This window comes from Pleurodeles waltl, chromosome 3_1 (assembly GCF_031143425.1).
Source record: "Pleurodeles waltl isolate 20211129_DDA chromosome 3_1, aPleWal1.hap1.20221129, whole genome shotgun sequence".
Classification (NCBI taxonomy): domain Eukaryota; kingdom Metazoa; phylum Chordata; class Amphibia; order Caudata; family Salamandridae; genus Pleurodeles; species Pleurodeles waltl.
Genome location: NC_090440.1, coordinates 363,519,593 through 363,543,651, shown reverse-complemented (window position 1 = coordinate 363,543,651; position 24,059 = coordinate 363,519,593). Strand labels below are relative to the sequence as shown.

At 47.1% G+C, this 24,059-nt stretch overlaps 1 protein-coding gene across 2 annotated transcripts in view; it reads right to left on the bottom strand.

Moving 5' to 3' along the window:
- The window catches only part of SPPL2A (signal peptide peptidase like 2A), a 273,444-nt gene that overhangs the window by 206,215 nt on the left and 43,170 nt on the right, over window positions 1-24,059 (bottom strand). For both annotated transcript variants that reach the window (XM_069222533.1, XM_069222534.1), the window contains exon 3: window positions 7,989-8,171. In XM_069222533.1, the coding sequence (XP_069078634.1) occupies window positions 7,989-8,171 (183 nt within the window). The remainder of the gene's footprint in view (window positions 1-7,988; window positions 8,172-24,059) is intronic.

Here is a 24,059-nt window from a genome sequence, read left to right as displayed (position 1 = left end):
GTTCTCTAGGTCATATTCGGTCTGTAGGCACGTCTGCCTTTTATTCTTGAGGGAGGTCAGGAGTGGGAGTGAGAAAAGATGACGATTCAGCAATGCCTGAAGTCCCAATACCGCTCCTTTCAGTTGCCCCCAAGTTTCCAGATAATTTAATACAGGAGAACGTGGGAGCTGTCGGGGATGGGGACCTAATCTTTGTATTAGACAATGTCGGAGTTGGAGGTAGCGCCATGAGTAACATTCCTGGAGATTGAATTCCACCTGGAGATCCCTGAATGTTTTCCAGGTATCCCCTGATATAAGTTGGTCTACTCGCATGATACCTTGTTGGCACCAGTCCTTCCAGATAATAGTTCCCCCCCCCCAATCTGGAACCCTTTATTGCCCATGGGGCTCTGTCATGTAGATGAGGGTCTATTTTGAGGAATCGGTGTACCAGTTGCCAGGTTTTCTTCATGGCTTCTATCATGGGGTTAGGGGTTCGGGGGGGGCCTTTGGGCCGGATTGTAGAGTATCTGGAGGCCATAGGGGGCTCCTGTAAGAGCTCGTTCTACGTCCACCCACAACGGCGGATTTCTTGCACTCGGGAGTAGGAGGACCATTTGTTAGAGGTGTAGTGCGTAAGCATAATGTTCGACCAAGGGGAGGTTAAGTCCGATGCACTCATGTCGGGCAAATAGGGAGGTTCTGGGTAGTCGTGGGCGCATGGATCCCCAGGCAAAGGCGCGGATACAGTGGTCTCTCTCTCGTAACACAGGTAAGGGGACCTGCAGAGGGATCATACCTAGGACATATAGAAACCTTGGTAAGGTCACCATCCGCACTGCTTGTACCCTACCCCCACATGGAGAGGCCTAGTTGACTCCACTTCTCAAAATCCCGTTTCATAGCACTGAGCAGTTGTTCTAGATTATCTGTTACTACGTTAACCAGCCCTGTATTTATATCAATACCTAGGTATCGTAGTCAGGATTGTTTCCATTTGACCGGTAGTCTTTGTATGGATGAGCTAACTGTGACTGGGGAAAGTGGTAGGGCTTCACTTTTATCCCAATTGATTTGGTATCCTGATATGTGTTCAGATTCCGTTAGAATCTCTCTCAAAGCAGTAATGGAGTTGGGTAAATCGGTGAGGGTATGTAGGATGTCATCCGCATATAGGTATATGTCAGAGTTTCCGCCTGGCAGCAAAATTCCCGATATAAGGTTGGAACTACGGATGACCGCTGCTAAGGGTTCCAGCGCAAGCAGAAATAGGAGAGGGGACAACGGGCATCCCTGACGTGTCCCTCTACGAATCAGAAAAGTGTCCGAAAGAAACCCTCCACAGTTTACCTGGGCCGTCTGGGAGTCATCCAATAGGCGTACTTTATTAATGAAACCGCCTCCTAGCCCGAAACGTTTTAAGATTTCAAAGAGGTACCACCACTCTATCCGGTCGAATGCTTTCTCGGCATCCAACGAAAGGGCCAAGGCTTCCTCTTGTGTATCACGTGCTGCCCAGATAGCATGAAAGAGTGTGCGGAGGTGATTCCTGGAGGAGCGGCTCAAAGCCTACTTGGGTGTGGTGGATTAGAGAGGGTATAACTTTTTTGAGACGAGTAGCCAATATTCCCGCCAGTATTTTAATATCTGCATTCAAGAGGGAGATAGGACAATAGCTTCCGCTGAGAAGTGGGTCTTTTTCCGGGTTTGGCAAGACTGTGATGGTGGCTTTATTAGTTATAGGGTGTAGGGAACCCTCCTTTTCTGTCCCTTGGAACGCCTCGTATAAGGCATCCACTGTGTCGGTTCCTGTCCATTTATAGAATTCAGATGTGAACCCATCTTCACCTGGTGCTTTGTGATATGAGAGGTTGGCTATTGCCTGTTCTATCTCTACCTTACTAATGCCTCCTTCTAAAAGTGCTCTGCCCTCATCTGAGAGGTGGGGTATTTGTGTCCTCTGTAGGAAGGCGTCTAGTCGGGTAGTATCCTCAGATGTTTCTGAGGTGTACAGGGTTTGGTAGTACCAACCGAATTCCTCCACGATCGCCTGGGGGTGCGTGATGAGTGTATTATCTTGGGTGCGCAGGGCCGGTATGGCCAGTGCTGTTTCTCGTTGACGTAGTTGGGCAGCTAACAAGCGGCCTGCTTTCTCTCCGAGCTCGTAGTGTCGTCCCTTCAACCTTTGTAGGGCATATTCTGCCTGCGAGGTATAAAGAGAATTAAGCTCCATTTTGGCCTGTTCCAAGTAACGGCGGTTGGGGGGGTAGGTTGCCTTGAATATTTCTTTGTGGCCTGGGTTATTTTATCTTCTAGCATGTGCTGCTGAACCCTTCTATGAGAGTTGGAGATGGCTGCATCTCTCATTAGCTGCCCTCTAATAGTTGCTTTCGCCACGGCCCAGAGAAGTTGTGGTGAGGTTACTGAGCCCCTATTATCATTCAGGTATGCAGCAATATGAGTCTTGAGTTGTTCCATCCCTTTTGGGGATCGGTATCTGGGGTTAGGGAGGCGCCAGGGTTTGACGCCGGACGTAATCATCCCGAGTTCAAGGGTTATTAATACCGGGCAATGATCTGATAGTGCGGCCACCAGTATTTCTGTTGACCTAATCGATTGTATCACTCTGTGATTAAGTAAGAAATAGTCTAGCCGTGATTGAGTCCCGTGGGCCGAGGAGACAAAGGTATATCCCCTTTTGGAGGGATGAGAGAGGCACCAGCAGTCTATTAAGCCATGATCTGAGAGGATGTCTTTTAGCACGGCTCTATCTGCGTTGTTGCCCATATCAAGATCGCTTGATCGGTCTAAGATAGCATCTTGGACTATGTTCCAATCCCCCCCCCCCCCCAAGGATATATTGTGAGGCGCCTATCTGTGTCAGTAAGCGATTAAGAGAGAAGAAGGAGCGCTTGGAGCCGGTGGGGGCGTATATTGAGCCTATACAAATTGTGGGGGATCCTACCACTAGCTTGGCTAGGACGTAGCATCCCTCTGGGTCATGCCATGTCTTAATTAATCGGAATTGCAGTGAGCGACGCAGAAGTATTGCCACTTCACATCTCTTTCCCGTTCCCTGTGTACCTTCCAGTGTGGGTGGTGTTCCGCTGTATAATGCCTTTCCCATCCAGTCCCTGCGCAGCTTCTCTGATTCCACCGGGGAGAGATGTGTTTCCTGTAGCAGGGCGATGTCGGCATGTTTGGAGCAGAGAGAAGACAGTATCTTTTGTCGTTTAATATAGTGGGTCATAAAGTGCACATTCCAGGAAAGGACTGAGTGGGGTCGTCGATCCCATGGAGGTGTGTCATGGTTTACGGTGTATTGGATGTGTTAAGGTCCGTGAGATAGGTCCAGGAAGTGGATGAGGGCAAGCCTGAGAAGCGAGCAACAAAGGTTTCTGTTTAAATAGGTCTTGGAAGGGGGTTGGAGGAGGGAGGTGATGTAGAAATAATACTGAAAAGGACCCCCTCGATCACGAAAAGAGGGATATTAAAGAAAAAGAGGAGGAAGATAAGGGGAGGTAGAGCAAGGTGTTTAGGAAAGCGAACAGTGATTACTACGTTGATGTGAACGGGGATAGAGGTGGGAAGAAACCGGGTCTAGGAACCTCAATAAATCAAGGGAATAGATAATGATAATAAATTAATTTAAAAAAATAAAAAAATAAGCAAAGGGAATTGGTTGAGGTGAGTAAACGCTCACTACTTAAAGCCTTCTAACCTGCGGGTCTTAACCTGTAAGGCCTGCGCGCCGGTAAGGTATCATATCATTGGGACGTAATAAGGGAGCACATGCTTTGTTCATAGTTTCGTGAGACCTCCTAGGGGACCCCCCCAATCGTGTGGGCGTGTAGGTGGCTGTATAGAGAGCTGAGGGATCCGAGCATGGACACAGGGTAAGCATTGGGGCCTAAAGGGGGGGTGGGGAGCCGGGGGCGGCGAGTCACAGGATATCTTGTAATACATATTCTGTGCTTGCTAATTGTTAAGTTGTTGTAGAGTGTAGAAACTTGCAGTATATTATGATCTATGGTGCTGCGTTCCGTTTGATCCTCCGTGAGTACGTTTCGCGGGGCAGTCCCGGAGCCGCCGCAAACAGGGGCGCACGGGTGCGGGCCTCTGCTAATCTTATTAGTCCCTTCAAGATGATTAGTATGTGAGGGGGGATTTGCTGTGATTTTCAACGGGGGTGCCTTCAGTGGGTCGCCCTCAGTAGAGTTAGGGGAGTGGTGCTATCTGTTAGAATCGTTTGCAGGCTCTCCTAGTGGGGGGGTGGTGGGGCTCGCCTGGGGGGTGATATTAGTACTGATGCGCGTGGACTGCTTGGGCTGAGGGTACTGAATGTTCTGCCAGTCCACTCTTGGTATGGGAAGGGGGGGCAAGGGGGGAGACAGTAGCCGGTAGTAGAGTGACTTCCCCTATGAGTTGCATGTATGATATATATATATATATATATATATATATATATATATATATAGAGTATTCGGGACGATACGGTGTGGGGGGCGCAATGTGTGCTTTCATGTTTGTGTGCGCCTGCCTCAGGGGGACACACAGATGGTTTAGTTATGGCTATGTTGGGAACCCCCCTGCCAAGGAGGTTGGGAATCATGTCGTGGGTTACCCAATGAGCAAAAATGTTGTTCTTAGTATTTTTTTTTCTCCCCCTGTTTCTATCTTTTCCTTGTTTTTGTTTTTATGAGAAACCCCCCACCCCCCTCTCTATTCTCCACCATCCTCCCCTTCCCCTCCCAGCCCTGCATCGGGATCCGGGTTGCCCTGACTACTGTGGTGGAGCTGGCAGTCAATGAGTGTGGCTTTTCCTATACGTTACATTACATTGTATTGCATTAAGCAGCATTTAGTGGGCGTGTTTCTGGCAGTTCCCCTCCCTCCTCCAAACAATCAACAGGTAGGGTAGGTGAGCTCGTCACTTAGCTGCCCGAAGGTAGAGGATAACTGGTCTAGGAGCAGGTTCGGATCCCCGATTCGTCTGTTCCACTGTAGTATTAGTGTTCAGCATGGTGATCATCTGGTGAGGGTTTCAAGGGGGAGCGGGATTTGTCTCTGCCCGCATCCTGTGTGTGATCAATTACTGCTTGAAGAATGTGTTCACGGGCGTCTTGTGACTTTGGGGGTCGGTCAGACATTCGGCCTCTTTTTTGTGAGGAGGGGCGCTGAGGCCATGGAGATGGCGGGCTGTGAGCAGTCTCTGTATGTGGCGATGCGGATTCCAGATGTCCGAGGGTGGTGTCCATAGATTGCGAGGTCAAGTTGTTCAATTAAGCAATGAGGTCCTCTAGGTCAGTGAAGTCTCTGGATGTGCCGTGATGTGTGATCCACATACGTGCCGGCTCAAAAAGGCCGTACTTGATGTCCATGGATCTTAGTTGTGGGCGGAGAGCAACAAATGCTCTTCTCTTGTCATTCGTTATCCTCGAGAAGTCTGCTGCCACTCTAATTTCATGTCCATCCAGTGATACCGGTCTTTGCGTTTTGGCTGTAGAGATAACCTGGCGGGCTTGTTCATGGCGCAAGAAGCATGCAATAATAGGGCGTGGTTTATGTGCAGACGCTTTATGGGGGGCCAATTCTGTGCACCCTCTGGAATTCTGGAGGCGGCGAAAACTCTATGTGGTCAGTCAGAAGCGAGCTAAGGAAGGCTTTGATATTTGATCCTTCTTTTTGTTCCGGGATACCGAAAAAGCGTACATTGCATCTACGACTTCGGTCCTCTAGGTCAGTAAGTTTCGCTCCGAGTGACCATAGTTCCTCTTCCTGAACTGGGAGTGCTGCTACATGGTCTTCCACTGCCGATAGACATTGGTCCAGGTTGGTTACTGTCTCTCTGAAGCCAGCTATGTCAGCGCGGATGGAGGAAGAGGCCAAAGTGAGATCTGTTATTTTTAGGTCCATTACCTCTAAGCGCCGTCCAACCGAGGTAATCTCTTGCAATATGTGATCTGTGGCTTCTAGTGAGGGTTGGTCTACCAGGGGTGAAACGTGCCCCTGTAGAGCTGTTTGTGCCGCCATGGTTTTGGGTTGTGCAATGGCTTCCGAGAACAGCAACTGGCGGGAATGTTTGCCTGCGGTCTTGTCGTTGGGCATTGCTCTCGTTGAGTGGAGGTTAGATAGGAGACACTTTTAAGAAGCACACGTAAGCTTGTATGAGTCTGTTCAGACCCACGGGTGGTTTCCTCGTCTGCCGAGGGTGGATTGATCGTTGGGTTGTAGGGTCCGTGGGTAAGGTTCCCACTCGGTTCTTTAGCCTGTTGGGACCCTCGAGGTCTCAGAGCATGAGCTATCGAAGACAACCTATACTACGATCAGCTTCCGAGAATCCGCCAGTGGCTGTTGAAGACTGGTGAGGGGGGGGGGAAATATGGTCACTGACAAAGGGTTAAAGAGGGGTCAGTGGGTTCGGGTAAGTTACAGAGTGTACCAGTGGGGAATTTCTCATCTATGCATTGTCTTGGAAGAGTCCCCTGTATCATTGCCCAGTACGGTGGTCTCTTTAGGGGCACTGGAGGTAGGAGCCAGGTTGGTTAACGGAGAGAGTTCTGTTCGGGGTCCTGCTCCCTTCTTTCCTTGTTCTGTCCTCCTCCCTCCTTCCTATTCCGACCTTCCTCTCCTCTCTATTCTTCTTTGCCCCTCGTTGTTTCTCATGGGTTTATCCCTTGTTCCTCTTTTTCTCCCTCCATTTCTCTCTGTTGTCCTCTTGCTGTCCCCCCCTTTCTTCCTTTCCCTTCTCCCTCGATCTCCCTCCGGGTGTCGATGGTGTGGTGGGGGTCTTTTTCTTTGCTCCTTCCTCCGTTTGATAGATCAAGGAATCGGGGGTCCTAGAGGATGTTCGCACATAGTGGTGTTCTCTGGGCCAGTACTAAGGTAGGCTCCGGTCCCTCAGTCTTCCGCATTTTATAAAAAACAAACTGTAATTTGAGGCCGTGTGTGTGGTCTTTGTAACAAGGAGAGCTGGGGGTCGTTTAGGGGAGCGTGGGGGTGGGGGGGTGTGCCCCTTATTTGTCACTTGAGGGCTTTCTTGCCAGATATTAATTATTGGGAAATCAAACCCATGTAGCTCTCCGCTTCTGTGCGCCATTATCAGGCCCCTGTAGATGTGGCTTAGTCTCCCACCGCAGGTCGTATCCTTGCCGAGTCTCAGCAGCGTTGTAGAGGCCGCTTCGAACATCGGCGCCTCACCGCTCCTCAGGTTTCCCCCCCCCGTAGGTTGGGGGGGGGGTGAGGGGGGGGATTCTGTGGTTCCTGTGGTATGGCGCCTCCTTGCCGATGCGCCGGTTCCCTGCCGCGCCACCAAAATCGGTTCAGGCCTCGGCGTCTCAGCGTCTCACCGCTCCCAGGGCCCGCCCCCCCTCCGTATCCGAGGGGGCAGCGCAACAGGGTATCAACACCCAGAGAGCCGAGGAGGGAGAGGGCCGGCCCGGGCGCGGCGGCCTCTCCACTCTCCCGGCGTGCTCCCGACTCCGGGGCGGTGCCACACCTTAGTCCGCAGCTCCGTGGAGATCGGAAGGCCGCATCCACTCCGGCGTCCCCGTTCACAGCCACTGCCGATCGGGTCCCGCAAACCCTCTACCCTGAAGGCCCGTCCCCTCCACCATCCGGGGAGGCCGTACTGGAGGTCAGGGACGCAGGGGAATACCCTCTGTTTTCTAGCGTGGGCTGCCCGGCGCTCGGAGCTCTCTTCTCAGGCGGCCATTTCCTCCGGCAGCCAGACCACGCCCTTCTCCTGGATTTTAAATCTAGAGCAGCCATTCAGTGTACCCATTAGACAACATATTAACACCTGTTCTGTTTATAATCTAGCTGTTGGCCAACTGCTGAACACCTGGAAGGACTACACTGTACATGCATGTGCGCCCTCATGTAGTGTATGCTAATGCCACCTCTTATCGCGTAGGCTAATCACGGCTGAAATAGGACTTTACTTTGGTGTCCTTGTGAGCTTGAAAACATCAGGCCACATTAAAAATGGAAAGAAAACAACTTACAATCCCATTTTTACTGACGAGTAACAGCATTTTTGCACCACTGAGCTGAGCAAGCCTGCCCTTTTCCAGCACGCCGCAGGTCCCGTTCATCACCATGACTGCAGTGCCCTTGAAGCCACCAGAAGGAACATCAGACTGTTTGCACAGGAATGTGGAGGTCAGGTTCTCCAGCTTGTATAGAGTCTGTGAACAGAGATTTTTCATTTATTTTCAAAAGTCCAACATATGAGCCTTGTAGGTGGCATTATATCCCAACTTTTCACAGTTGCAAATAACACTCTTAGGGACATCTGCAATGTACACGTTTATGGTAGCATCAAATATAATTAATGTTTTATTTGCACTTCGGTGTGCCCTGGTTTATTCATTCACTTTGTTCACAGGAAAAAAACTATTTACATTCATCCACACAAACATTCACTCTGTTAAGTGATCAATCTGCCTAAAATATAAACTCTTGCTCCGATATAAATTATTTTAATAGCTCTTTTTTAATTCCTGTACTAGCATAATTTCACTCACCTTATTCAGGGTTTAAATTCCCTTATATGCAGTTTTCCTCTCTAAATGTTGTACTGACTGAGTTGCAGTTGGTACTTTTGAATATTTTTTAAGATTCAAGTATTAGCAATTAAGTTGAAATCAACATCTGATCTTTGGAAATACAACTGTTTTAATATCACGAATCCTGCTAAAGAATGCAATTTAGCTTTTTTCTGGACTAAACATCTTACGATGTCGGACTCTTACATTACATCTTCTGATTTGTTTAGAAATCTCTCCACATACATAGTATAACAACAAAACTGGCAACACAGCATGGCAGATCTTGCAGTGCAATAATTTCTATATATAAGAAAATATACTGGTCCATTATTGACAAAGCGGATATCTTCAATATTTCTCCAATTTCTCTTAATTTAGTCAATTAGTTTAATTTCCACATTAGTTTAAGTTAATTTCAAAAAGTGGGTTTTTTACGATCAACTTGAATGAAACATGTATTGTGTAGCTCATGTTTTTTGAAAAAAATACAAACTGATCAATCCTCCAGTGACACAATTTTGCCTACTTAAATGTCAAATTTTCTAGCATATTTTCAATCATTGGATTACTGAAATACTATGCACTCCAAACCAGATACGATGTAAGCGTTTAATGTGCCAGTACTACAGCATCTAGTACCCACCTGTAAACCAAACCCTGACAGATGACTCACTGGTATTATTTCTACTAGAGATGTAGCTCAGTCCAGGCATGAGTATATCATCCTATAGAAGCAGCATCAAACTATTTGAAACGCTTTATCCTAGACAAATAAGATTTTCTATAAATAGGTCTGGCTTATAACTCAAACTGAACCTTCAGTCATCGCTTAATTTAGGCACACAATATCTCAAACAGCCATTTGGTCTCTCTAAAAATAGAAAACGAAACAAAGTAAAAAAGAGTAAGAAAGAAACGAAAGAGGTCATATAAAAGGAGAAAATGACAGAACACTACAGGATTGTCTTGCCAATCATGACAGTGAAGTGCGACTAATTGAAGAGAGATATGTACACAGTGATCATGAAAAAATCCCAACAATCATAGGGAAACAGAGCCAAAGGCTGACGTGAGCTGACCCACTGCTCCTTCATGTTTGTTCTCATAGGCTTAAACAGAATGTGAATTACACTCTAACAGACCAATTGCAGAATAGGGCTGATATAAAAACCATCTATGTATGTATTCTTTAGGAATTTATGTTTTAAGAGAATGGTGCGCAACTAAACCTGTCAGTCCCTCCTGACAGGGTCTAGCAAGGATTATCAAAGTGCAAATCTTCTACACTCAGGATTGGTCAAATGCATAGCCAATATCCAAACCCTTGACTACTAAGACAACCTCTGAGATTACGTGTAAAAAAATATCATTTACAAGCTTTAACACAGTGCATTAGCAATTCAAAAAGTCCACACTAAGCAGAGTAAACCTATGGAATCTCACATACCTTTTCCCAATTGAACAATCAGGCTGACAACATTTAAAACTGGCTTCAGACCATTACCAACTTCTACCTGTTCCAATGATCAAGAGCTTTTTCACAGGGCACCAATCAGGCATTGACTCATAACACTATAAACATGCACAAAAATTACACCCAGCAAAACAATAAATAATCCTTCTTACAGAGGTCTAACAAAGATTCTACCAGTGCAACTCTTCTACCCCAGTGTTTGACAGAGGGGGCAATGAACACCAAAAGCCTTGCATACTCTGGTAAATGCTGAGAATACATGTAACAAAATACCTATGTATAGGCTATAGCAGAGTGTAATAACAATCCAGTCTGGTTTTCACAATACCAAGTCTCATGCCTTAGTCATAACATTTCATAATAAGTAGATCACACCTACTGTATCTAAAATAAAACACAATCATATCAACAAACTCAGGCCTACTGCATTCAGCATAAGCTTTCCTATGGTTAACAATCAAGTATACATTCTAAAAAGTACATATAACAGCAAAAGTACAGTTGGAAAAATAACATACAACCCTGCCTAAAATGGTCTAGTAACTTATCAGATTTGTGCTATGTCGCTAGGGTTTGTCAGAGGATAACCAATGAAAAACTCTTTCCTGATCTGGTAATCTATACGATAATCTATGTAGTAAACTACATGTCTATAGGCTTAATACAGAGTAACAACAATCCACATTTCAAGGCCTATTACTAATGACATATTTTTCCCCAATAAGCCAATCAAGCCTGAAGCATTTACCACTGGCTTGTCACTATAACCCAAACTCAGACCTACTGTATTAAGCACAAACATTTCCACAAGGGAAAATTGAAATGGTGTACAGAATTACAACTGGCAAAGCAATATACAATCTCTTCTAAGTGGACCAAACAATTATCATATTAAAAAACGTCTCTCTTCAGGGTCTGTCAAGGGGGATTACCTACACCAAAACAATGGATTACTACAGTAATCTGTAAATTTGCAAGTAACAGTAGATGTACCGGTCTACAGACTTTAACATAATTAAAGGACCGTAATGGCCTATTAACTTTAGCATATGCTTTTCACAATAAATAAAGCCTTTGTCATAACTGTCTAACAGAACCGATCAGACCTATAGCATCTGACGTAACATTTCACAATGAAGCATACAGGCCATTTCCATTGGCTTGTCAGCATAACAAACTCTGGCCTATAAGCTTTCCCACAAGGCAGCAAGCAGGCACACAGTCATAAAATTACAAAATAGGAAAACCTGCAGTTTGCACAGCAACATACAACCCCTACTAAGAGAGCTAACAAGGATTATTAAAGTGAAAGTCTTCTACCCACAGTATTAGTCAGAGGGGGTAACTAAAACCAAAGGCCTTGCTATTTCAGTAATCTGTGACCCTACAATATTGAGCAGAAATGTTCCTAAGAGGCACCATAAGGTATTCCGTCATAGAAGTACAAATATGCAGAACATTACAAAGCAGACCCCCTACTAAGAAGGCCTAACAAGGATTCTTACAGGGAAATTACAGAGTAATCAACACCAACAACCCCTTCCATAACACAGTAATTTGTGAGATTCCATGTGACAAAATGCCTGTTTACAATATTTACACAGTGTCATACTAATGCAACATTAAGGCTGATTAGCTTTAACTTATGCAGTTCAAAATAATTAAGTCATGTATACTGCCTTTGTCATAACTTTCAATAATAAACAGGTAAGACCTACAGCATCAGACATAGCATTTGACAATGAGCCCAACAAGCCTGTATCATTGGCTTGTCACCATCACCAGCTCAGGTCTAATGTGCTAAACATAACCTTTCACACAAGACAACCATCAGGAATTTTGTCATAAAATTGCAAAGATGCCCAAAATTAAAGTTAGCAATACAATTTGCAATCTCTTACCGGAAGGAGCTAAAAAGTATTATCACAGCTAAAATCTTCTACCCCATGTACTTGTTAGAGGGATTAACCAATACCAAAACCCCTGACTACCACTGCAATGTGTGAGACTTCATGAAACAAGATACTCAACTTCAGGATTTAACCTAATGCAAAAATAATTCGCACTTAAATGCCTACTAGTGTTAACATATGCTTTTCATAATAAATATGTCAGGTCCACTGCCTTTATCATTACTTTTCACAGTAAACAGAGCAGTTCTTAAGCGTTAATCATTAATTGGTCAATGTAACAAACGCTGTCCTTCTATTTCGGCTTACACATTCTCACAAAGCAAAATGTGTAATACAAAGTACTCTTCATCAGTGGAAGCACCCAATGTATATCCAATCAAATGCTGTGCTCAAGATAATAAATGCTTGGGTGGAGTTAAAAGCCTGCTTTCTGTAGTGCTTCTTAAGGATCTTTTATTGTTGTTCATTTAAGGTCAAATGCCAACTGTAATGTCAAGCAAGCCCTAAAAAAGGAGTTCGGTTATGCTCGCTCTAGGTTAAATAGAGAACATTCCATCAATCACATTAGATCCATAAATCCAATAGCTGTATATTTGATAAGTTGGAGCAAAGTTTTAATATGATACGAATTGTATTAATGCCAGGCAGACTTGGGGTATTAATCAGTGCAGTGGAATCACACATGAAAAAAAAATCAAAAATCTATAAAACAGTGTAGGAATAACTGCCATCTTATCTACATTAACTATGGAAAACTTAACTTGAGACTAGTGTAGGAAACCTGTCTGATGTGTGGTGAACACCTATGGTGTTACCTTATACCAGGACCAGGTATCCCCTATTAGTAAGGTGCAGGCAGTGTCTAGGAAGGCAGGGCTTTCTAGAGGCAGCTGTGGATGAGCAGCCAAGACTTATCTAGGAGACATGCAAAGCGTGTGCAATACCATTACAGTCACATAGCACTTACACACATGAAACAACCACACAGTGATACAAAAATAAAGGTACTTTATTATAGTAACACACACAATAAAATACTGAATAGGCAATACTCCAATAGGAGTTAAGTAAACACACTATTATTTACACATTAGAAGTCAGTGATTAGCACAGAAAGCAATAGGAAAAAGTAAAAATAATAGTAAATATTGAAGGCCCTAGGCGGAGCCCAAACCATATACTAAGTAAGTGGAATGTGAAAGGCAGTCCCCCACCCAAGGAAAGGGGAGCTGGGGGAACTAGGAAGCCCCAGTTAAGTACCAAGGTGCCCCCAGCGACCAGGATAGAAGAGGTAAGTACCTGGTTTTCCCCCTAACCCACAGGAGAACATTGGAAAAGGACTGGGCAAGACCCAGACAAGACTGGAAGAAACCAAAAGGTGGTTCCTGACAGAAGAGGACCTGCAAAAGAAGGGGACCAATTAGAGTTTGAGTTGGAGTGTCCGGCTGTGGCAGGAGCCACTACTCACCCTTCTGTGGATGCAGGACCACGCTGACAATGGATGAGGAAAGTCAGCAGTGCAGCACAGGAGCAGATGAGGAGTTCCAGAAGTGATGCAAGTGATGTCCCACGTCGGCGGGCGTGATGCAGTCAGTCAGTGGTTGGAAAACTGGTAGAGAGGACCAAGGGGGACACTCCAGACCACCACCTGAGATGCAGAGTTCACGCAGTTCCAGAGAAGAGAGGATCCAGGCAGCCGGTCGTCATTGCAGTTGGTGCCTGCGGATGAAGGGGAGTGACTCCTTCACTCCAAGGGAAATTTCTTCTTACTTCTTGTGCAGGCTGAAGACTTGTTGCCCTCAGAAGATGCACAGCCAGGGAAATGTTGAAGTTGCTGGAAGGAGCAGGAGAAACAATGTTGCAGAGCGGAGTCATCACTGGAGTTGCAGATTGTCAGTTCCCGGAGTGTCCAGTTGCAGTCCTGGTGGCCAGAAGATGAAGTAAATGATGCAGAGGAGTCCTGCTGGAAGCTTGCACGTAGAATCTGAGGACCCACCTAAGAGGGAGACCCTAAATAGCCCAGGAAAGGGGATTGGCCACCTAGCAGGGTGACCACCTCTCAGGAGGGGGTTTTGACATCACCTGCCTGACCTGGCCTGGCCTTTCGGATGCTCCCGGGGGCCTCTCGGATGCTCCCAGGGGCTTCTGCCCCCCTTGGATTCAAGATGGCAGAACCAAGTGGACACCTGGAGGAGCTCTGGGCACCTCCCCTGGGGTGGTGATGGACAGGGGAGTGGTGACTACCCTTTCTATTGTCCAGTTTCACGCCAGAGCCGGGACTGGGGGTCCCTGGACTGATGCAAACTGGTTTATGCAAGGAGGGCACTAAATGTGCCCTTCAAAGCATACCGGTGGCTTGGAAGGCTACCCCTCCCAAACCATGTAACATCTATTCCAACCTCCCTCTCCTACAGGAAATCCTTTGTTCTGCCTTCCTGGGCTTGAGCTGTTCAAGCAGCAGCAGGGCAGAAACAGGTCTGAGGGGTGTCAGCCGCTTGGGCTGCCCAGAAACCTCCGAGAAGGCTGGTAGGAGCAATGCTGGGGGTCCTCTAAGGAGCCCCCGGAGTGAATGGAATCATACTTCCAATACTGGCAACAGTACTGGGGTATGATTCCGACATGTTTGATACCAAATATACCTAGTTTCGGAGTTACCATTATGTAGCTGGACATAGGTAGTGACCTGTGTCCAGTACACAGGTAAAATGGCTTCCCCGCACTTATGAAGTCCATTGTAATGGATCTGGAGTTTGTAGGGGCACCTCTCCTCAAGCAGGGGTGCCCTCACACACAGGTACCTGCACTCTGCTCCCTGGGCTAAAAGGGCCTACCATAGGGGTTAGTTACAGTGATCTGTAGTGAAAGGGTGCATGCACCTTTTCATGCAGGCTGCAATGGCAGGCCTGCAGACACATTTTGCATGGACTCCCATGGGTGGCACAATACATGCTGCAGCCCATGAATAACTCCTGGTGCCCCAATGCCCTGGGTACCTAAGTACCATATACTAGGGACTATTATGGGGACACCAGTGTGCCAATTGTGCGGTGTGCTAAGTCCTAAGAAACCAAATTTAGAGGGAGAGAGCACAGTCGCTGAGGTCCTGGTTAGCAGGATCCCAGTGAACACAGTCAAAACACACTGACCGCAGGCGAAAAGTGGGGGTAATCATGGCATAAGAGGGTACTTTCCTACAACTAGAAAGATAAAATATTATATTTCCATATGACAAGTCTTATAATTAGGTTGAAAATAGATGGTTAGCTTCGTAAGTATTCGAAGCACCTAAATATGTTATATGTATTCCTATAAAATTGAAGACAGTGATAAACAGGCGAAAGTGCTATATATCTGTGACTTTTTCCTGTTAGTCCACAAACACGAATTTTTAAAGACCGTGAAGATAATCTCCAGTAATACAGAATGTTCTGGGTCAATGTCATGAAAATGTGGCGTGTGTACGTTTCCACTGACAAATATGCAGCTGCATTTTCACAGCTTACAGGTCCAGATTCAAGATTGGGGTCTGTGGACGAAGGAATAGCCTGGGCACAAGCCAGCTCCAAACTAACATTTAGAAGCCTGCCCTGCATCCATGCCTGCTGACCTAATATGCAATGCCTTCCTTAAGCTACATGGTGAAGGGATAGAGGATTGCTAAAGTGCAAGTCTCCTGGCTCGTCACCCAGGAAGCGTGTCAAGATTCCCATCAACATGCATGAAGGGTCAGTTTATGTCCAGACTGTCAAATACTTCCTGCTTCTCAGAAGGGCGAAGAATGTACGAGTACTTCTTGGCTAATAAATTCTATGAGTTTTGCTAGCAAAGGACATTTCTGTGCTCCGTGGACATTGTGCCTACTTCAGCCCTGCTCCAAATTAGGATTGTCAGTGGAGAATGGGATGTGAAAGGTATGCGGGTCTTGCAGCACCCTTTTATAATTAAGGGATGTAAAGATTTGTATCTACCGCACCTTAACCAAACCCACGTTCACGTTTTGGGGCTATGCAAACAAACATATTTATTTCCAAACCACACGTCACTTTAGAGATTGATGCATTCACTTGCCGAGTTTTCTTTATCTGGAGCTGAGAAGCAAATGTTTTGTATGTTATGAATACGTATGACATCCAGAAAAAAATAGGTAGTCCGCTATCAAAAGAAATAGTCAATGCTAACCACTACTTCGTTTGAGATATATATATATTTTTTAATAATTTTTATTTTTAATTCAAATATAAATATTACAAAAACAAAACAAGAACTATATATAGGTAGCATTCAGGAATAATAATTCATTTGCTTAGGCTGGTCGCATCATTATGGCCTGCGCTAATACCCTCATATAGGTCGATTAGTTGTATTATATAGAATATTTATTATGTTTGTCTTGACCACAGGATCAGCATTATACGCGTGGCAACCCTTTAGCCACTTCCTGATGTATAAGAACAACCTGGTTTAGCTATTAACTTAGTATTGATGAACAACTTCTACTTCGACTCCTGGTATTCCTATTGGTTACATAGCTTTGTATTGGCTTACTACTACACTAAATACTGCCATATAGCTGTAAATCTTTTTATACTTCAGATGCTTTTTGAATACACTTCCTCATATTTCACAGTTCTTAGCATCTTATTCCACCAGTTCTGCAGTGTAGGACTCATTTGAGTCCGCCAATGCTGCAGTATTAGCGATCGAGCTACTGTAAAAACAATAACAATAAAATATTGTTGATATTTAGCTAGTTCATGTGATTTCTTAGATGCTCCAAAAAGAACTAAGCTTGGCTCCACCTCAGTCCGAAGGTTACAACTATGATTTATTGCCTTTTCTCCAACCAAAAGGTTATTAATTTGGGACAATCTAAAAAAAAATACGAAGCCAATTCCCCTTCCCCTCCTGATGGCAGGGAAAACATTGATCAGGAATTGATGTACAAGTTACTTACCTTCAGTAACGAAATATCTGGTAGGGACATATTCTAGTTGCAGATTCCTTACCTTAGAATTTTCCCCCAGGCGTCAGAATGGACCCGGAGATTTTTTCTTTGAGCAATACACTCGGTCGAATCCGCAGGCGTCGTAATGACGTCGGGAGTAGTACACAGACGCCACCCTCGTGCAGTGACGTCAGTTTCTTTTAACTACTTTCCACGCCAGAGCGCTGAGCAGCTAAGAACACTGATATTGGTGCGCCAGAGCTAAGGACCTGAAAGGGGGGAATCCCTGTCCCTAGAAATTAGTTCGCAAGCGGGGAGGATGGGTGGGCGGTAAGGAATCGGCAACTAGAATATGTCTCTACCAGATATTTTGTTACCGAAGGTAAGTAACTTGTACATCTGATAGACTTGTAGTTGAAGATTCCTTACCTTAGAAAAGATACCCAAGCAATGCCATCCTCGGTGGTGGGCTGCGAACTAAGATCATACTAGAAAGTCCTGCAGGACCGAACGACCAAAGTAGCCGTCTCGACGGACCTGACTGTCCAGGCAGTATTGCTTAGCAAACGTGTGCAGAGACACCCACGTAGCTGCCTGACAGATATCCAGGACAGGAACTCTGCGTGCTAACGCAGTGGATGCAGCAGTGGCCCTGGTAGAATGAGCCTGCAGGCCGTCAGGAGGTTGCTTTTTCGCCAAAGCGTAGCACATTTTGATGCAAAGAAGCACCGATCGAGAGATGGTACGTTTTTGCACCGCCTTCCCTTTCTTCACACCCACACAGCCAACAAAGAGTTGATCGTCCACCCGGAAGACTTTAGTATGATTGCGATAGAACGCCAATGCTCTTTTTCGGTCCAGACAGTGGAGTCTCTCCTCCTCATGGGAAGGATGTGGGGGTGTGTAGAAAGTAGGCAAAGTGATGGACTGGCCTACATGAAATGGTGTAACCACCTTAGGAAGGAACGAAGCTCTAGTGCGTAACACCACTTTGTCTGGGTGTACGGAAAAGTACGTAGGCTTTGAAGAAAGGGCCTGAAGCTCACTCACCCTGCGAGCAGAGGTGATGGCGATAAGAAAGACAGTTTTGAATGTGAGGAGCCGTAAGGGACAACAATGCATAGGCTTAAACGGAGTACACATTAAGAAAGTAAGCACAGATTAAGATCCCACTGAGGCATGATGAAGGGAGTTGGAGAAAATAAGTGGGTGAAGCCCCTTTAAGAACCTACTCACAAAAGGAGATTTAAAGAGTGAGGGCTGATCAGGAAGCCCAAGAAAGGTGGAAATGGCAGACAGATACCTCTTAAGGGTGCCCAATGCAGAGCCCTCCTGGGCTAAGGAAAGAATAAATAGAAGAACCTCTGATAGAGGGGAAGACAGGGGGTCAACAGATTTGTTGGTGCACCATGCCACAAATTTATTCCAACGACAGGTGTATACAATTTTAGTTGAGGGACGCCTGGCTGCCAAGATAACATTGCAGACTTCAGGTGGAAGGGCAAATGCCGTCAACTGTTGCCGCTCAATCTCCACGCATGAAGGCGGAGGGTGGACCGGTTCGGGTGGAGGACCGTCCCCTGCTGCTGCGACAGAAGATCCGCCCGAAGAGGCAGTCTGAGTGGAGGATCAATGGACATGCTCAGTAGCTCTGGATACCATACTCTTCGAGCCCAGTCCGGAGCCACAAAGATAACTTGGGCCCGGTCGCTCTTGATCTTCTTGAGAACTCTGGGCAGAAGAGAGATAGGCGGGAAGGCGTAAAGGAGGGCGGAGTTCCACTCGAGACAAAAAGCGTCTCCGACTGAGTGCCACCTTGGAAACTCCAACGCACAAAATAGCTGACATTGCGCGTTCTCTGCAGAGGCGAACAGATCTAACCAAGGCTCTCCCCACTTGAGAAAGAGACCTTGCGCAACCTCCGGATGGAGACGCCATTCGTGATCGACAGTGCATCGGCGGCTGAGTCTGTCTGCTCTGGAGTTGAGAGAGCCCGCCAGATGTTGAACCATCAGGGTAATGCCCTGATGTTCCAGCCATGTCCAGAGGCGTAGTGCCTCCTGACATAGGGTCCAGGACCCCACCCCACCTTGTTTGTTGGAGTACCACATGGCGGTAGTGTTGTCCGTGAACACCTGCACCACTTTCCCTTTGAGAGAGGGAAGGAATGCTTTCAACGCAAGTCTGATCGCTCAGAGCTCCAGCATGTTTATGTGGAGGCCCGACTCCGCCGGAGACCAGAGGCCTCTGATCTCCACCTCTCCCATGTGGCCGCCCCAACCCAGAAGCGACGCGTCTGTCACTATTGATAGATCTGGTTGAGGAAGGGAGAGGGATCTGCCATTGACCCAATTGGGATTCGAAAGCCACGACAGCAGGTCTTTCGCAGTCCCCTCCGAGATCTGGACCATGTCGGAGAGATTCCCCTGATGCTGCGCCCACTGGAACTTCAAGTCCCACTGCAGAGCCTGCATATGCCACCTGGCATGTGTTACTAGCAGGATGCAGGAGGCCAAGAGGCCCAGCAGCCTCAAAGTCTGTCTCACCGAATCCCAAGACCAAGGCTGAAAGATCGGAATCATAGCCTGAATGTCTTGGACTCACTTTTGGGGAGGATAAGCCCGAAACCGCACTGTGTCCAGAACTGCCCTGATGAAAGGGAGCGTCTGAGAGGGAGTCAGGTGTGACTTTGGCACGTTGATAGTGAACCCCAGCTGGTGCAGGAAGTTCGCCGTAGTCTGGAGGTGTGAGACCACTGTCTGGGAAGAAGGCGCCTTCAACAGCCAGTCGTCTAGGTAGGGGAAGACTGAGACCCCTAACCTGCGCAGATGAGCTGCAACCACCGCCATCACTTTCGTGAACACCCGAGGGGCACTGGTAAGGCCGAAAGGGAGCACGGTAAACTGAAAGTGCTCGTGACCTACCACGAATCGTAGGTAACGTCTGTGGGCAGGCAGGATGGGGATGTGGAAATAAGCGTCCTGCAAGTCCAACGCTACCATCCAGTCTTCCGGGTCTAAGGCAGACAGAACCTGAGCCAGGGCGAGCATTTTGAACTTCTCCTTCTTGAGGAAGTAGTTCAGGTCCCAAAGATCTAGGATAGGGCGCAAGCCTTTGTCCTTCTTTGGTATCAGAAAGTAGTGGGAATAACAACTACAACCTACTTCTGGCAAGGGGACCCTTTCTATAGCTACCTTGGCCAAGAGAGCCGTGACTTCCTGGCGGAGAAGCACCAAATGATCTTCCGAAAGGGGATGGAAGGATGGTGGCATGGGTGGTGTTGCTGATTCGAAAGGGCGGGAGTATCCCTTTCGAATTATTTGCAAAACCCACCCGTCCGTGGTGGTATGTTCCCAGTGGGGCAGGTGATGGCGGATTCTGCCACCTACTGTGCAGGAGTGAGGGGACAGACTATGAAGGTTTGGAGGCTGCTGTGGGGGCAGGGGTGGACTGGACAGACCTCTGATTCCCTGTCCCACGACCATGTGGGATTCTGAGCCCCCGGCCACGCATAGGCTGTCCAGCGTGCATGGCCCGGTGGCTGGGTTGAGGACGCAACAGGGTGCCCCTTCCGTGCCACGAAAGGGCCGAAAAGCGGACTGTGGGGGGCGTGTGGCAGCAGAAAGGCCAAGGGACTGAGCCGTACCCCTGAACTCTTTGAACCTCTCCAAGGCCGAGTCCGCTTTGTCTCCGAAGAAACGGGTGCCATCAAAGGGCATGTCCATGAGTGACTGTTGAACATCCTCCGAGAAACCAGAAGTACGTAACCAGGCATGGTGCCGTAAGGCTACTGTCATAGCAACCGATCTGCCCAGAGAGTCGGTCGTATCCAGCCCACAACAGATTGTGAACTTTGCTGCGTCTCTCCCATCTTTGACTGCTTGGGAGATGATAGCACAGGCCTCCTCCGGTATCTGCGGCAGGACTTGCGCAACCGTATCCCACAGGGAGTGGGAATAACGGCCCAAAAGGTATGCAGTGTTCATGGATCGCAGCGCGAGGCTGGAGGAAGAAAACAACTTCTTACCAAATTGTTGCAGCCTTTTGGATTCCCTATCCGGGGGTGCGGAAGGGAACGCGCCAGAAGAAGAGGACGCATAGATAACAAGACTCTCAGGCGTAGGCTGTTGGGACAGGAACTTCGGGTCATTCGGCGCAGGCCGATGGCAGCGAGCGATCGTCCTGTTCACAGGAGCCCCTGTGTTGGGTTTAGACCATGTACCCAAAAGGACATCAGTGAGGGCTTCATTAAATGGGAGAAGGGGTTCAGACGTAGAAGCCCCAGGCTGAAGCACCTCCGTTAGGAGGTTAGACCTGACTTTGATAGTAGGTAGCTCAAGGCCAAGGACCTCAGCTGCCCTACTAACCACCATACCATAGGTAGCTCTCTCCGCCGTAGCCACGGTAGGAGGACACACCATGCCAAAGTCAGGAGAAGTATCAAGACCACTGGCTTCTCCCAATCCTGTGCCCAGTCCATAGTAGGGTCTTCCTGGTATTCATAAGGGTCCCGGACCCCTCCAATTCCTCCCAGTATTCATACCCATAGGAAAATGGGTCAGAATCCGACCTCTGGAGAATTGGGCCCACCGAAGGTGATGGCGGCGTCAGCCGACGCCGCTCCGAGTCGTCAGGAATGAGAATCGGGTTGACGTCGATAGTGGGCACTACTGACGCCGGGAGCGTCGCTAAACGACCCGGCGCCGGGGAAGGTCTTGACTGTGCGACCGGCATCGGTGAGGATCCGGAGGCGACCTCGGTGGCCGGGGCCGAGGCCGCCGGGACGTAACCCGAAGGCCCCTCAGCCAAGCCCCTTGGGCCCGAAGGCGCTGTGTCGGGGTCAGCACGCCCAAAGATGAGGTGCATGGCCTAGTAGAACTCTCAGTTGGGCAGGGGTTGCTCCGGCTCTGGGAAACTCGGGGAAGCGCGGAGTCGACCCACACGTAGGCTCAGAGGACGGAGGCCTAGTTCTTGGATGCTCGTCCTGCGTCGCGTCGACCGAGCGACGGGGTGAAGTCGGAGAGCGATGGGACTTCTTTGACTTCTTACCTTGCCCCGAAGATTTCGAAGAAGACGAGTGGTGGTGGCTCCGCGACCGATCTCAAGACCTTCCTCTCGAGCGAGATCGGAATCTACGTGGAGTCGAGTGCCAGGTCGCCATCAGCTTTATGGACCGCTCCCTCAAAGCCTTTGGATGCATTGCCCGGCACTCGGATCACGACTTCGGGTCGTGGTCGCACTCGAGGCACCACAGGCAGACACGATGAGGGTCCATCACCGGCATCATGCGGTGGCAGTCCTCGCACGGCTTGAACCCGGTCTTCGGGGACATCCTCGACACACCAAAGGTCGCACCAAAAAATATCAACAAAATGGTCGAATTCGGCCAAAAAATAGCCGACGGTAGCTCTTTCCCTCGGGACCGGCGCGTGACGCGGATAGAAAAGAACTGACGTCACTGCGCGAGGGCGGCATCTATGTACTACTCCCGACGTCATCGCGGCGACCACGACGCCTGTGGAGTCGACCGACGCCACCTACCGACACGCAAGGGTATTGCTCGGAAAAAAAATCTCCGGATCCAGTCTGACGCCTGGGGTAAAATTCTAAGGTAAGGAATCTGCAACTAGAAGTCTCTATCAGATGGAAATATTCTATGTATCGCCTCAGGAGTGCAATAAACCATACATCTAGAGAGGAAAGATACTCTTTTAAAGTTAGCTGCCCTCAAAGATTTGCACCCAAATTTTGAGATTATTCTCACATTTTTGTTAGAAATTACACATTGTGTTGTTTTGAAAGTTCTATCCCTAAAATCTGCAATTAGTTCACAGGCGGAATTAGCAATTTGTACCAATTTCTTATACCCACTAATTTACTCCTAATTAGAGCCCTCCATGTCGGGTGTTCTTGGGTACTTGTCATTGGTGTATTAGTGCTAAGAAAATAGGAGATCGGAAAAAAGCTCAACAAGAGGCTAGTTGCCATATTCTCCATCCTTATTGCGACCTCCTCCCAAGTTATATATCTACTTCTTAGTTGGAAATCACCCATCTCTTTGAAACCTTTGCTATTCCACTTAGCTGTTGCCACATCGGAGAGATTTAGGCCAAAATATTTACACTCCCGTAGTTGTAAGTAAGTATAACCTAATTGTATTTGATGTGTTTTACTCAAAATCTCTGCTCTCTAACTAAAATCGCGAATATAATCATATTGAGTTTTTTTTTTAAGTTTAGTGGTTTTAGTAAATGCTGGGAGACTTATAGCTGATTCTGCAATCATTCTATCGACCAAAAATATTTCCAGGGTGTCTTTGTTATCCAAATAATGTGCCAATGTGTCCTGCAATGCGACCTGATAATAAACGTGAAAATTGGGAAGTGCCAAGCCACCTTGGTTTTTGTTGAGCTGCACGATTGAGGGTGTTACCCTTGGGGAAATTTTCCTCCATATAAAACTTCGTATCATGGAATCCAATTCACGAAAACAGGAGCAAGTTATTCTTATTGGTACATTATTGAATAAATAAAAAAAAGAAAGAGCAGAAGAATTGACATCTTGATTAAGGAAACTCTCCCTACCAGAGTCAGCGGGAGAACCATCCATCTGGCCAAAAGTGCTTGTACTTTTTTAAGCATCCTGCCATAGTTTAGGTTAAACAAATGGCCATAGTTCTTCGTGACATATATTACCGAATATCTAATGGGTTGGGGCGAATTATCTTGCTGTTGCAAACCAGAAGGGAGATTCTCTGTTCCTGCGTTAAATAAGAGAACTTCTGTTTTACTTTCATTAATCTTGTAGCCCGCTATTTAAATAAATTCATTGATTCTATCCAGCACTGTTTGTACGTTGTCGACCTCCGGTTTTAAATATAAAATGATGTTGTCAGCAAAGAGCTTAATTTTTGGCATAGCTTCTATTTGCAACATAATTTTGTTTGAGCTCTATGTTATATGAGACGGGGGTTCGATAAAAAAGGAAAACAGTATGGGAGAAAGAGGACAGCCATGTCTAGTGCCCCTTTTCATCTGAATTGTACCTCTGACTTTTCAGTTGATAACAATTCTGGCATGGGTGCCCTGATATAATTCTCCTATTGACGTGAATTGTGAAAGTAAACTGAATTTGGTCAGGCTATTTAATAAGGTTTCCCAGTTCACTAGATCTAAGGCTTTCTCTGCGTCTAA